This window comes from Bombina bombina, chromosome 1 (assembly GCF_027579735.1).
Source record: "Bombina bombina isolate aBomBom1 chromosome 1, aBomBom1.pri, whole genome shotgun sequence".
Lineage (NCBI taxonomy): Eukaryota > Metazoa > Chordata > Amphibia > Anura > Bombinatoridae > Bombina > Bombina bombina.
The window spans coordinates 1030764126-1030778832 of NC_069499.1; the positions used below are offsets into that span (position 1 = coordinate 1030764126).

General features: G+C 38.0%; 1 protein-coding gene across 2 annotated transcripts in view; it reads left to right on the forward strand.

Moving 5' to 3' along the window:
* LOC128640863 (protein-glutamine gamma-glutamyltransferase E-like) overlaps positions 1–14707 on the forward strand; it is a 241011-nt gene that overhangs the window by 157298 nt on the left and 69006 nt on the right. For both annotated transcript variants that reach the window (XM_053693311.1, XM_053693320.1), the window contains exon 2: positions 9686–9987. In XM_053693311.1, coding sequence (XP_053549286.1) covers positions 9741–9987 — 247 coding nt within the window. In that variant the 5' untranslated portion in view covers positions 9686–9740. The remainder of the gene's footprint in view (positions 1–9685; positions 9988–14707) is intronic.

Sequence of the window (14707 nt, forward strand, 5' to 3'; positions counted from 1 at the left end):
TGTCTCTGAGTATTGCACACCTTGTGCTTTTGGGCACTCCAGTGATGTTGCAGCTCTGAAATATGGCCAAACTGGTGGCAAGTGGCATCTTGGCAGCTGCACGCTTGACTTTTCTCAGTTCATGGGCAGTTATTTTGCGCCTTGGTTTTTCCACACGCTTCTTGCGACCCTGTTGACTATTTTGAATGACACGCTTGATTGTTCGATGATCACGCTTCAGAAGCTTTGCAATTTTAAGAGTGCTGCATCCCTCTGCAAGATATCTCCCTATTTTTTACTTTTCTGAGCCTGTCAAGTCCTTCTTTTGACCCATTTTGCCAAAGGAAAGGAAGTTGCCTAATAATTATGCACACCTGATATAGGGTGTTGATGTCATTAGACCACACCCCTTCTCATTACAGAGATGCACATCACCTAATATGCTTAATTGGTAGTAGGCTTTCGAGCCTATACAGCTTGGAGTAAGACAACATGCATAAAGAGGATGATGTGGTCAAAATACTAATTTGCCTAATAATTCTGTACTCCCTGTAGCTTCAGTGAGACCTCAGCATCTGCAATTCCTATGACTATTCTGTCTCTGATTTGCTCTTCTTTAGCAACACCAAACTCACAGATTTCAGCTAGTTCATACAGGCTGCGCACAAATGACTCCACAGATTCTCCCACACGCTGAGCACATTTTTGAAAACAAGCCCTCTCATGAATCACATTTATTTTGGGCACAAAGTGAGCACTGAGTTTATTCATAACTATTTCAAAGTCAAATTCTTCCCCTTCTTGGAAAGTAAAGGCATTGAACACTGGCTCCACATCTTTCCCCATAGAGTATAAAAGAGAATAAACTTGTACTTCACCACTCTCCTTGTCCAGCTTGGAAGCAATCCTGAAGCGTTGAAACCGCTGACGCCATATGGGGCAAGGCTTAGAGAAATCAAAAGGCTCAGGTGGGGTAAACTTCAACATCGTCGTTAATCAGGAAACAGAAGCGCAGACAAGTACTTCTGACACCATGTCTTGAGATGCAGGACATAGTATAGAAGGTACAACACTATTTTATTGCAGAGCATAGAAGTATACAGCTTGCACAACACATCTAACTTAGTAACTGCAACATAGACAATAACGCCTCTAAGCCACGCCCCCATCTGGTGACGTCACCTCCCACTTTCATCACAGTTGCTTTAGCAGGAAGTACACGTACGTTGTTTCTTATGGACGGTTGAAGTTTATCAATTTCAATGTCCCTTTAAGTATGATAAAGCAAATCCGTTGGTTATATGAAACACAGAAAACAATTTATAAAAATGCAATCTCTAAGGCCTAGATTTGGAGTTTGGCATTAGCCGTGAAAACCAGCGTTAGAGGCTCCTAACGCTGGTTTTAGGCTAACTCTGGTATTTGGAGTCACTCAAAATAGGGTCTAACGCTCACTTTTCAGCCACAACTTTTCCATACCGCAGATCCCCTTACGTAAATTGCGTATCCTATCTTTTCAATGGGATTTTTCTAACTCCGGTATTTAGAGTCGTGGCTGAAGTGAGCGTTAGAACTCTAACGACAAAACTCCAGCCGCAGGAAAAAACTCAGTAGTTAAGAGCTTTCTGGGCTAACTCCGGTTTATAAAGCTCCTAACTACTGTACTCTAAAGTACACTAACACCCATAAACTACCTATGTACCCCTAAACCGAGGTCCCCCCACATCGCCGACACTCGATTAAATTTGTTTAACCCCTAATCTGCCGACCGCCAACTACGTTATCCTTATGTACCCCTAATCTGCTGCCCCTAACACCGCCGACCCCTATATTATATTTAGTAACCCCTAACCTGCCCCCCACAACGTCGCCGCCAGTTACCTACACTTATTAACCCCTAATCTGCCGACCGCAAAGCGCCGCCACCTACGTTATCCTTATGTACCCCTAATCTGCTGCCCCTAACACCGCCGACCCCTATATTATATTTATTAACCCCTAATCTGCCCCCCACAACGTCGCCTCCACCTGCCTACACTTATTAACCCCTAATCTGCCGACCGGACCGCACCGCTATTATAATAAAGTTATTAACCCCTAATCCGCCTCACTAACCCTATAATAAATAGTATTAACCCCTAGTCTGCACTCCCTAACATCGCCGACACCTAACTTCAATTATTAACCCCTAATCTGCCGACCGGAGCTCACCGCTATTCTAATAAATGGATTGACCCCTAAAGCTAAGTCTAACCCTAACACTAACACCCCGCTAAGTTAAATATAAGTTACATCTAACGAAATTAATTAACTCTTATTAAATAAATTATTCCTATTTAAAGCTAAATACTTACCTGTAAAATAAATCCTAATATAGCTACAATATAAATTATAATTACATTGTAGCTATTTTAGGATTAATATTTATTTTACAGGCAACTTTGTAATTATTTTAACCAGGTACAATAGTTATTAAATAGTTAAGAACTATTTAATAGTTACCTAGTTAAAATAATTACAAAATTACCTGTCAAATAAATCCTAACCTAAGTTACAATTAAACCTAACACTATACTATCATTAAATTAATTAAATAAAATACCTACAATTACCTACAATTAAACCTAACACTACACTATCAATAAATTAATTAAATACAATACCTACAATTACCTACAATTAAACCTAACACTACACTATCAATACATTAATTAAATACAAAACCTACAAATAACTACAATGAAATAAACTAACTAAAGTACAAAAAATAAAAAAGAACTAAGTTACAAAAAATAAAAAAATATCTACAAACATAAGAAAAATATTACAACAATTTTAAACTAATTACACCTACTCTAAGCCCCCTAATAAAACAACAAAGCCCCCCAAAATAAAAAATGCCCTACCCTATTCTAAATTACTAAAGTTAAAAGCTCTTTTACCTTACTAGCCCTGAACAGGGCCCTTTGCGGGGCATGCCCCAAGAAGTTCAGCTCTTTTGCCTGTAAAAAAAACATACAATACCCCCCCCCCCAACATTACAACCCACCACCCACATACCCCTAATCTAACCCAAACCCCCCCTTAAATAAACCTAACACTAAGCCCCTGAAGATCTTCCTATCTTATCTTCACCATACCAGGTTCACCGATCGGTCCTGAAGAGCTCCTCCGATGTCCTGATCCAAGCCCAAGTGGGGGGCTGAAGATGTCCATGATTCGGTAGAAGTCTTCATCCAAGCGGGGCAGAAGAGGTCTTCCATCCGATTGAAGTCTTCATCCAGGCGGCATCTTCTATCGACATCCATCTGGAACGGAGCGGCAGCATCCTGAAGACCTCCGACACGGAACATCCATCCTGGCCGACGACTGAACGACGAATGACGGTTCCTTTAAATGATGTCATCCAAGATGGCGTCCCTCGAATTCCGATTGGCTGATAGGATTCTATCAGCCAATCGGAATTAAGGTAGGAATATTCTGATTGGCTGATGGAATCAGCCAATCAGATTTAGCTCGCATTCTATTGGCTGATCGGAACAGCCAATAGAATGCGAGCTCAATCTGATTGGCTGATTGGATCTGCCAATCGGATTGAACTTGATTCTGATTGGCTGATTCCATCAGCCAATCAGAATATTCCTACCTTAATTCCGATTGGCTGATAGAATCCTATCAGCCAATCGGAATTCGAGGGACGCCATCTTGGATGACGTCATTTAAAGGAACCGTCATTCGTCGTTCAGTTGTCGGCCAGGATGGATGTTCCGCGTCGGAAGTCTTCAGGATGCTGCCGCTCCGTTCCAGATGGATGTCGATAGAAGATGCCGCCTGGATGAAGACTTCAATCGGATGGAAGACCTCTTCTGCCCTGCTTGGATGAAGACTTCTACCGGATCATGGACATCTTCAGCCCCCCGCTTGGGCTTGGATCAGGACATCGGAGGAGCTCTTCAGGACCAATCGGTGAACCTGGTATGGTGAAGATAAGGTAGGAAGATCTTCAGGGGCTTAGTGTTAGGTTTATTTAAGGGGGGTTTGGGTTAGATTAGGGTTATGTGGGTGGTGGGTTGTAAGATTGGGGGGGGGGTATTGTATGTTTTCTTTACAGGCAAAAGAGCTGAACTTCTTGGGGCATGCCCCGCAAAGGGCCCTGTTCAGGGCTGGTAAGGTAAAAGAGCTTTGAACTTTAGTAATTTAGAATAGGGTAGGGCATTTTTTATTTTGGGGGGCTTTGTTGTTTTATTAGGGGGCTTAGAGTAGGTGTAATTAGTTTAAAATTGTTGTAATATTTTTCTTATGTTTGTAGATATTTTTTATTTTTTGTAACTTAGTTCTTTTTTATTTTTTGTACTTTAGTTAGTTTATTTCATTGTAGTTATTTGTAGATATTGTATTTAATTAATGTATTGATAGTGTAGTGTTAGGTTTAATTGTAGGTAATTGTAGGTATTTTATTTAATTAATTTAATGATAGTATAGTGTTAGGTTTAATTGTAACTTAGGTTAGGATTTATTTGTAATTTTGTAATTATTTTAACTAGGTAACTATTAAATAGTTCTTAACTATTTAATAGCTATTGTACCTGGTTAAAATAATTACAGTTGCCTGTAAAATAAATATTAATCCTAAAATAGCTACAATGTAATTATAATTTATATTGTAGCTATATTAGGATTTATTTTACAGGTAAGTATTTAGCTTTAAATAGGAATAATTTATTTAATAAGAGTTAATTAATTTCGTTAGATGTAAATTATATTTAACTTAGGGGGGTGTTAGTGTTAGGGTTAGACTTAGCTTTAGGGGTTAATACATTTATTAGAATAGCGGTGAGCTCCGGTCGGCAGATTAGGGGTTAATAATTGAAGTTAGGTGTCGGCGATGTTAGGGAGGGCAGATTAGGGGTTAATACTATTTATTATAGGGTTAGTGAGGCGGATTAGGGGTTAATAACTTTATTATAGTAGCGCTCAGGTCCGCTCGGCAGATTAGGGGTTAATAAGTGTAGGCAGGTGGAGGCGACGTTGTGGGGGGCAGATTAGGGGTTAATAAATATAATATAGGGGTCGGCGATGTTAGGGCAGCAGATTAGGGGTACATAGGGATAATGTAAGTAGCGACGGTGTCCGGAGCGGTAGATTAGGGGTTAATAATAATATGCAGGGGTCAGCGATAGCGGGGGCGGCAGAATAGGGGTTAATAAGTGTAAGGTTAGGGGTGTTTAGACTCGGGGTACATGTTAGAGTGTTAGGTGCAGACGTAGGAAGTGTTTACGCATAGCAAACAATGGGGCTGCGTTAGGAGCTGAACGCGGCTTTTTTGCAGGTGTTAGGTTTTTTTCAGCTCAAACAGCCCCATTGTTTCCTATGGGGGAATCATGCACGAGCACGTTTTTGAGGCTGGCCGCTTGCGTAAGCAACTCTGGTATCGAGAGTTGAAGCTGCGTTAAAAATGCTCTACGCTCCTTTTTTGGAGCCTAACGCAGCCTTTATGTGGACTCTCAATACCAGAGTTATTTTTATGGTGCGGCCAGAAAAAAGCCGGCGTTAGCTACGCGGGTCTTTACCGACAAAACTCTAAATCTAGCCGTAAGTTTACAGATGTCTATTAAAGGGACAGTCTACACCAGAATTTGTATTGTTTTAAAAGATAGATAATCCCTTTATTACCGATTACCTAGTTTTGCATAACCAACACAATTATATGAATATACTTTTTATCTCTGATTATCTTGTATCTAAGCCTCTGCAAACTGCCCCCTTATTTCAGTTCTTTTGACAGACAAGCATTTTAGCCCTGAAACTGGCTCCCTGAAACTTCACGTCCATGAGCACAGTGTTATCTATATGAAACACATGAACTAACACCCTCTAGTGCTGAAAAACTGTCAAAATGCCCTAAGCTAAGAGGCGGCCTTCAAGGGCTTAGAAATTAGCATATGAACCTACTAGATTTATCTTTCAACTAAGAATACAAAAGGAACAAAGCAAAATTGGTGATAAAAGTAAATTGGAAAATTGCTTAAAATTAGATACCCTATCTGAATCGTGAAAGTTTATTTTGGACTAGACTGTCCCTTTAATCAATGGTTATCTTCTGCAACAAAGACGGATTGACAAAAGCTGAAGCAAAAGACTTATAGCAGATTGTCATTGTAAGATAAATGCTTGCAGGCATTAATACAATTAACTTCATAAAAATGTCACAGAGCAGTTATTTTATAACAAATAATTAATACTATATTTAATAGCACAATATGAATACAATATAAATACTGTTTGGAAATGTACTCTGTGTACTTATTTTGATTAAGGATTTCCTGTTAGGGTCAATACCAATTTTTATAGCTTTAACACTTTAGCATAACGTTTTTCATTCAAAATAAATAAATGCATAAATATAAAAGACTGCTTGTCTATTAGCATGATAGAAAATATTTTAGCTAATTATCCATTTACAAGAGATGCATTTTTAAACTAAACATGCCAGGCAAGTAGTTTTTTTTTTTAACTGAAACATTTTTAGATAGAAAAAAACTTTATTAAGTCAAAAGGGCTAGATTACAAGTGGAGCAAATTTGTCTGTTTGCGGGAGCGCAATATTAACCAGCCATGACAACAAGCAATGAACTTGCGATAGCAATTAGATCTGATCTCTGGTCAATTCTCTAAAAGTGCCCCAAATGCCCTCAAAATAGAGGACATTATAGTTTTTTATTAAAAAAAATAACTGCACTTGGCAGTTTTGGGGCTTTAAAGTTGGTGGGAGTGGTGTGTCAGAAAAAAAAACGGCACTGAAAAGTGCCTTTACATTGCGGTCTATGGGAACTGTGTGTTCCCATAGACCGCAAAATATAAATATATATTCATATACATTTAAAAATTGCTGCCATTGCTGCGCTACTTACCCCCTTCACTGAGTCTCTGATGGCATCAGAACGATGCTCCCATAGGAGTCTATGGAAGCGCGCTCTTGTGAGCTTAATGCTTGCTAGCAATTGCGATTTACTTGTAATACCAGCGCTGGTATTACAAAGTGAAGCTCTAATATCGCTTGCACTCAAGTGAGAATGGGCACTCCACTTGTAATCTAGCCCTAAATGTTTTAAAATACAACAACATGTCTGTATCCAGGAAGACCCTCTTCATCCTAGGTTTTGAGGGTGATCTTCTGTGTTAATGTGACATCATGTAATATGTATGTTATGGCATAGTAGCACAGATATGATCTAACAGCCCATGTCTCAGCCCTTACACAACTTACAGAGACAGGAGACCCTTTCTTTAAATAAATGTGTTGGTTATTATTTTTTCTGATTTGTTTAGAGTGGTGTTGTCATTCCTTATTACATTTACAAATGACAGTTACCTACAGCAGCAGTAAAACTGTCTAGCCTGAGGGGGCTGTGGCTCTGCCATGGTCTCTTTCCTTATCTGAAGTAGAGGGTCAAGAGCCAAGAAAAAAAGCTGTGCTTTCAAATGAGGTTACTTGTTCCCCTAGGATGCAGATATTTGCCATTAAAACCAGTGATCACTTTCCCCTCTAGACACCAAGGAGGTATTTGCTATGGAAGACGAGATGCCCTTATAGAGCCAATTTCATCCCTAAAATGGCCTACAGATCAATTCTCTTTCCAATTTGACATCTCATACCTCTGTCATTAGTCATATGAAAGAAGGATAACCCTTTTTTAAATGAGGGTTTCATATCCCTCTAGGTAGCAGGTTATAGCCATAGCAATCACCTGCCTATTAGGTGACATTTAGTTTGTTGTAGGCTCTATAAAGGACCATAATCACTAAAACTTGACAAGTGACCCCTCTTTGCAGACCTCTCAATAGTCCCAGATCCCATGGCACAGTTTGGAACGTCTGGTCCGTTTACTGCCAGCACTGGTCCCGTTTCAGAGGTTTTTGCAACACTAAAGAGGCTCTTAGAAATCCCTTTACAACAGAACAATAAGACTCTATTTATTTTAACTAGGTAGACTAGTTAGTAAATAGTTATAAACTATTTACTAACTACCTAGTTAAAATAAATACAAATTTACCTGAAAAATAAAAGTAAAACATAAGCTGCCTTACACTAAGACCTAACATTACAAAAAAAAAACTAACATTACAAAAATAAAAAAAACTACCATTACAAAAAATAAAAAACACTAAAATTAAAAAAACACTAACAAATGAAATTATCCAAAACAATAAAAATTATTCCTATTCTAAAACCCTGTTAAAAAAAATAAAAAATAAAATAAAGAATCCTAATCTATAATAAACTACCAAGGGACCTTTGTAGGGCATTGCCCTAAAGAAATCAGCTCTTTTGCTAAAAAAGAAAAACAAACAGCTACGCAGCGAGTCTGCAGGGGGCGGCGTTGCACCAGCAGCTCTTGTGAGCTGCTGGTGCAATGCTGAATACGGCGAGCAATATTCAGCGAGGTCTGGCAGACCTGATCCGCACTGTCGGATCAGGTCCGCCAGACCTTGATAAATAGGGGCCAATGACTGAATTTGTAAATTGCTGACATATTTAAAATGCTGGTGCACTGCTTCACATGCACGTGCAGAGAAAAATGTTAACACTAAAACAGTGATAACTTTTACTAGAAGCATTTTTGACAATCCAAGTATATTGCAAATATGTTTCTATTCAAAGATGTAATTTATGTATGTGCATTTAAATTGTAACTGGAATGTCCCTTTAATGTCTGTGATGTATTGTTTGTCATACCCTGAGCTGTGACTGTACTCCCAGTGCGCATGTTATGGGGAGAGTTGGAGTGTGTCACAATGAAATGGGCTGCAGACCTCTTTGCCAATCATCAATCTATTTAAATGTTATATTTTGCACTCTCCTTTCCCTAAAAATGAGCATTCTGAGAGTGAGAACTATTCCCAGTGAACGCAGGCTTTAGCCCTATAATACTTCACTGCAGCCTTTAAGTACCTGTTAGGCCCAATTGAAAGGATTAAACGATACAAGCGAGTCTGTCTCCATGGTTTGAGCTACTGCTGAACAGCGAAAAAAGGAAACTACTTAAAGGGACATTACATTTTTTTTCCATTGATGCTTCTAATAGGTGACAGTTTAATCGTATCACAGATGTATACTTCTTAAAAAACAAATGTCCTTGTATTAAATGTTGTTACTGCCCACCATATGTGCACTAACAGCCTGTTAGCATTAGTTTGATAATACATTTAAACTTGTTAACAAGTATCCAGAATGCAAACAGACAGTCCAGTATGTCCCTTAGTCCCTGAGTGTTAGGTAATGTACAAGGCCTCCTAGGCCTCAATGCATTACACATATGGAGCACAATGATGTGAGGAGCAGTCATAGGTATCAAATTCCTATTGCTTGCATGTATTACTTGCAATCAAAGAGGTCAAATTATTGATTTGAATGTTACTGGCAGCAAAGGGGTACAATGACTATTCGGTTGTGAAAAATATACATGGTCAGATCAAGAGTGTGGGCTTTTTCATTGGCAAAGTGTGACCCTGCCTACCAATGTGACCAGTCACCTACAGGTTGTTCAGTATTTTTTCAGAGGTAAGCTGGCAACCCTGTGGTATTATGGGAACTGGAGTTGAGAAACTATGTTTTAATGTAGTCCATTCAATGCATTAAAATAATTTAGTCACTTCCATTCCTCATTCATATATGCATAATATTATCTCTTTGTATGTTTTATAGGTTTCTCCTGGAAAAACATCCATAGGACATATTGCTGCCGGTATTTTCTGGAATCATGACAGAAATGTTAAGCCAAATGTGTAAATCACTCACTGATGACATCAAATTATGTGGACAATTTAAGATAACCGGCGCTCGAGAAGTTGGGAAAGATATAAACCTTATTCTAGTGATCACAAACAAGACAGATAAGGCAAACAAATTAAATGTTAAAATTAAAGCTTTTTCAATCCTGTACACAAAGAAAGAAATGAATGAGCTCCTGAATGAAAGTAGAGACCTTTGCCTTGGCAGCAATGAAGGTAAGTGCTTAAAAATATAGACCAGTAATATTCAGTAAAGGGAGTACTGTAATTTCTAGTTTGTCATTGTTTCAAATAAACAAATGTGAATTCTCTCCCTTAAAGGCACATTGTACTGTAACACTTTCTCGCCTTTTAACAGTTTCGCAACGATCCATTTTTAAGTGTATTAAATAGACAGTAAACACTTTGGGGGATATTTACCAAAGCGTAAACTGAAAATACGCTTGAATCCCACGTCGTATTTGTTGTGAGATTGATCCGCCATATTTATCAAAGCATCAAGATCATCAAATGTTGAAATGTGTGACGAAATATACGCTCCCGCAATCTTAATCTGACGCCGATTGATGCTTGCGTCATTACAGATGTTTCAAATTCACATTCGACTCTATTTTACCTTTTTCTCAATTTATCAAACATTTAACAGGTACGCTCACGTCTATTCCGACACAGCGTACCTAGTTTTCAAACCGCCACCCTTGAGGCCGCGGATGCCATAGAAATCAATGGGAGTCTGAAAACACAGAAAGCTTATGTTCGATGCTGCAAGAGAATGAAGTATATTACATAATAAAAGTAAATTAGAAACTTTATTAAAATTGTATACTCTTTCTAAATCTAACAATATTATTGCTCGACATTTGGTGCACTAGTAGATAAAGGGATACAAATTAAAAATACATTACTACTTGTGAATTATGTTACATCTTTGTCTCTCATTACAAAGCAAGGGGACAATATTATTTCTCCAAATTTGGTGCAAAATTTTGCCCCAAACTTGTTGCACTAATAGATATAGAGATAAAAATGAAATTAATACACAACATAATATAGCTAACTTCCTTTTTATTTTTTTGATAAATCTATTTGCATCATGTTTAAAGCATATAATACAAGCCCCACTCTCCACTTCGCACCAAATTTGATGCAACACTTTTCGCACCAATTATGGCGTAAACTCCTAAACAACCCACACACTAGTGACTTTTTCAACCACTTTGGATTGGAATTGCATAATCACATGATTTATGACATCAGCCAATCTGATTCAAAAATACATTTTAAACTATCACTAACGAATCAAATTGCGCAATGTCATTGATAACTCATCAGAACTTGTAAGTGCCATTTGTTACATTGTGTATTATACTTTAAAAGTATGTATATGTGAAATTAGTATTAAATATAAACATTGATGCTGACATTAGGATACACAGTGTAATATTTTAGACAATGATTTTAAAATTTGAATGATGTATGATTCAATATAATTTTAAGCTGATAGCTCAAAGGGATAGCCCACCTAACATCTAACTGTCATGATTCATATACAGCAGAAATTAAAATCACCTCTTTGCTGTCATGCTATTTTCAGTGTATCTCTTCCTTCTCTTGAATTTATTTTTCATCTTATATGCCAGCCCATTTTGTAACACAATACAAAAAGACCTACGGCGCTTACCAGCCCCATGGAGCACAATGGCAGCATCCTCTTCAGCGTGTGCACAAATCCCAAAGGTGCCATTGAATCTGAGTCCTCATTCACCGTGGTGCATACCAGACGGCGTCTTTGTCAGAAAGCCAAGTGAAACCGGAAGTAGTAGAATGTCTGTAGCAACTCCTCAAACGAATACAATATGATACATCCGAAGTAATAAAAAACAAAGTTTTATTGAAGCATACCAGCAGCTAAAAACATTAGCTCATGTTTCACATGAATGGGGTATCCAAATGTGCAAAAACAGCAGACATGTTTCGTGCAGGGCTTCTGCACTTGCTCACCGCTATACACTGCACATCCAGATGTTCTTTTAAAAAAACAAAAGTACATCAATGGATACAATTACTCATTAAGCAATTAGATAGATAACCCCATCATGTCATCTCAAAATCTTCACACAGGAAAACAGAAAAACTTGTGCAAAGGTTAAACCTTATTATATATTGTAACTTACGTTTACTCTTTAGTATTTAATAAATACATACATTAAACATAAGAGGATGTGATGCGGGGGAAAAGGCATGGATATACTTTACATCTATATATAAATAAATGAATGATTATATATATGAATGAATAAATATACTGGAACTTGCATGTTTATATAAACAAATTTACATCCGACTCCATATTAATGCCTAAAGGATGTCGAGTGCACAATGTGAAAATCCACTGTGCTTCCTTATAACTTAATTTGTATTCTCTATCCTCTCCCCTGCTGTGGCATGGAACATAGTCAATTGCTTGGAAAGAAACAAGGGAGGAGTCACCCACATGTATTTTTTTTAATTGTTTTGCAACTGGGGTGAAAATATCTGGATTATCGATATCTCTGATATGTTCCAGAGCTCTATCTTTAAGGGAATGTGTCGTTTTACCAACGTACTGTATTTGGCACCCCTGCAGGTCAATAAGTATATTACATACTTCGAACTTACAATTTAGATTGTGCCTGATCTGATACCTCCTATTCGTGACTGTACAGATTTTACAAATACGTGATCTACATCTATAAAAACCTGTTCGTTGGTGGAGCCACGTACTCTTTTTAAACTCCGGAAGATAGGAAGGGGCTACCATATTCCCTAAGGTTTTAGGTTTTTTTTTGGGCACAAATTTGCAGCCATTCAGGGCTACTTTTTCCAACACGGGGTCTGTCGTCAAAATCGGTAAACATTCTTTAATGATTTTACAGATCTTATTATTTTCAATGCTATACGGAGTGCTGAAAACCAACTTTCCCCCATTAAATGTTTGAATTCTAAAATTAGCCTTTCTCTGTTGGCCATATTCCAGTAAAGAGTCATGGGGTATAAGTGCTACCTCTTCCCTTGTTAGTTGTAGGTGTTTACTTGGGTAACCTTGTTCTTTTAGTCTACTGTCCAGAATATCACATTGTTATTTATAGCTCATAGGGTTGGAACATATTCTTTTAGTTCTTATTTATTGGCCCTTTGGTATGGCTCTAAGAACATGGGGTGGATGGCATGATCTATCATTTTGAATTGTATTCCCTCCTGTGAGCGTTCTGTACAAACAAGTTTCAATTGATTGAGTTGGCATTTGGACATTCAATTAAATGTCCAAAAATGTTGCCAGGGTCCTGTTCAAACGTGAAGTTTAGATTCATTTCATTGACATTGATATGTTCAACAAATGCCAAAACATTGTTCTCATCTCCATCCCACACCAGCAGGAGATCATCTATATAGCGGCCATAATAGATGATATTTTTTTTGAAGGGACGGTCACCTCTATAAACGTGGAGCAGCCCCACCATCCCATATAGAGATTGGCATAGGAGGAGGCAAATTTTGCCCCCATGGCCATCCCACGTCTCTGGAGGTAACAGCCATCCTCAAATTGTTGGACAATTGAATTGAGTCCAAATTGGATACCCCATTCATGTGAAACATGAGCTATTGTTTTTAGCTGCTGGTATGGTTAACTGAAAAATAAAGCAATTTTTTACGTTTTATAATATAGTGCAGTAGTTGAAAATTGCAATGCAAATTAGCTGCATTCAAAAAAAGAAAATTTTAAACTGTCTCTTGAATAAATCTGTTTCCTTTTCTCTTGGTCTAACATAGAAATGAAGTAATAAAAAAGATGCAATGCTCATACTAACGAAACAGCCAATAGAATGCGAGCTCAATCTGATTGGCTGATTGGATCAGCCAATCGGATTGAACTTGATTCTGATTGGCTGATTCCATCAGCCAATCAGAATATTCCTACCTTAATTCCGATTGGCTGATAGAATCCTATCAGCCAATCGGAATTCGAGGGACGCCATCTTGGATGACGTCCCTTAAAGGAACCGTCATTCTTCAGTTGGACGTCGCCAGAAGAAGATGGGTCCGCGGTGGAGGTCTTCAGGATGGAGCCGGTCGTCATCGGATGAAGATAGAAGATGCCGCTTGGATCAAGATGGTTGCCGGTCCGGATCGCCTCTTCTTCCCGGATAGGATGAAGACTTTGGAGCCTCTTCTGGACCTCTTCAGCCACCGGATGATGGATCGCCAGCCCCCGCTTGGGTTGGATGAAGATTTTGGAGCCAGGACGGATCGGTGATACCTGGTGAGGTGAAGACAAGGTAGGATGATCTTCAAGGGCTTAGTGTTAGGTTTATTTAAGGGGGGTTTGGGTTAGATTAGGGGTATGTGGGTGGTGGGTTGTAATGTTGGGGGGGTATTGTATGTTTTTTTTTACAGGCAAAAGAGCTGAACTTCTTGGGGCATGCCCCGCAAAGGGCCCTGTTCAGGGCTGGTAAGGTAAAAGAGCTTTGAACTTTAGTAATTTAGAATAGGGTAGGGCATTTTTTATTTTGGGGGTCTTTGTTATTTTATTAGGGGGCTTAGAGTAGGTGTAATTAGTTTAAAATTGTTGTAATATTTTTCTTATGTTTGTAAATATTTTTTTATTTTTTGTAACTTAGTTCTTTTTTATTTTTTGTACTTTAGTTAGTTTATTTCATTGTAGTTATTTGTAGGTATTGTATTTAATTTATTTATTGATAGTGTAGTGTTAGGTTTAATTGTAGGTAATTGTAGGTATTTTATTTAATTAATTTATTGATAGTGTAGTGTTAGGTTTAATTGTAACTTAGGTTAGGATTTATTTTACAGGTACATTTGTAATTATTTTAACTATTTTAGCTATTAAATAGTTCTTAACTATTTAATAGCTATTGTACCTGGTTAAAATAAATACAAA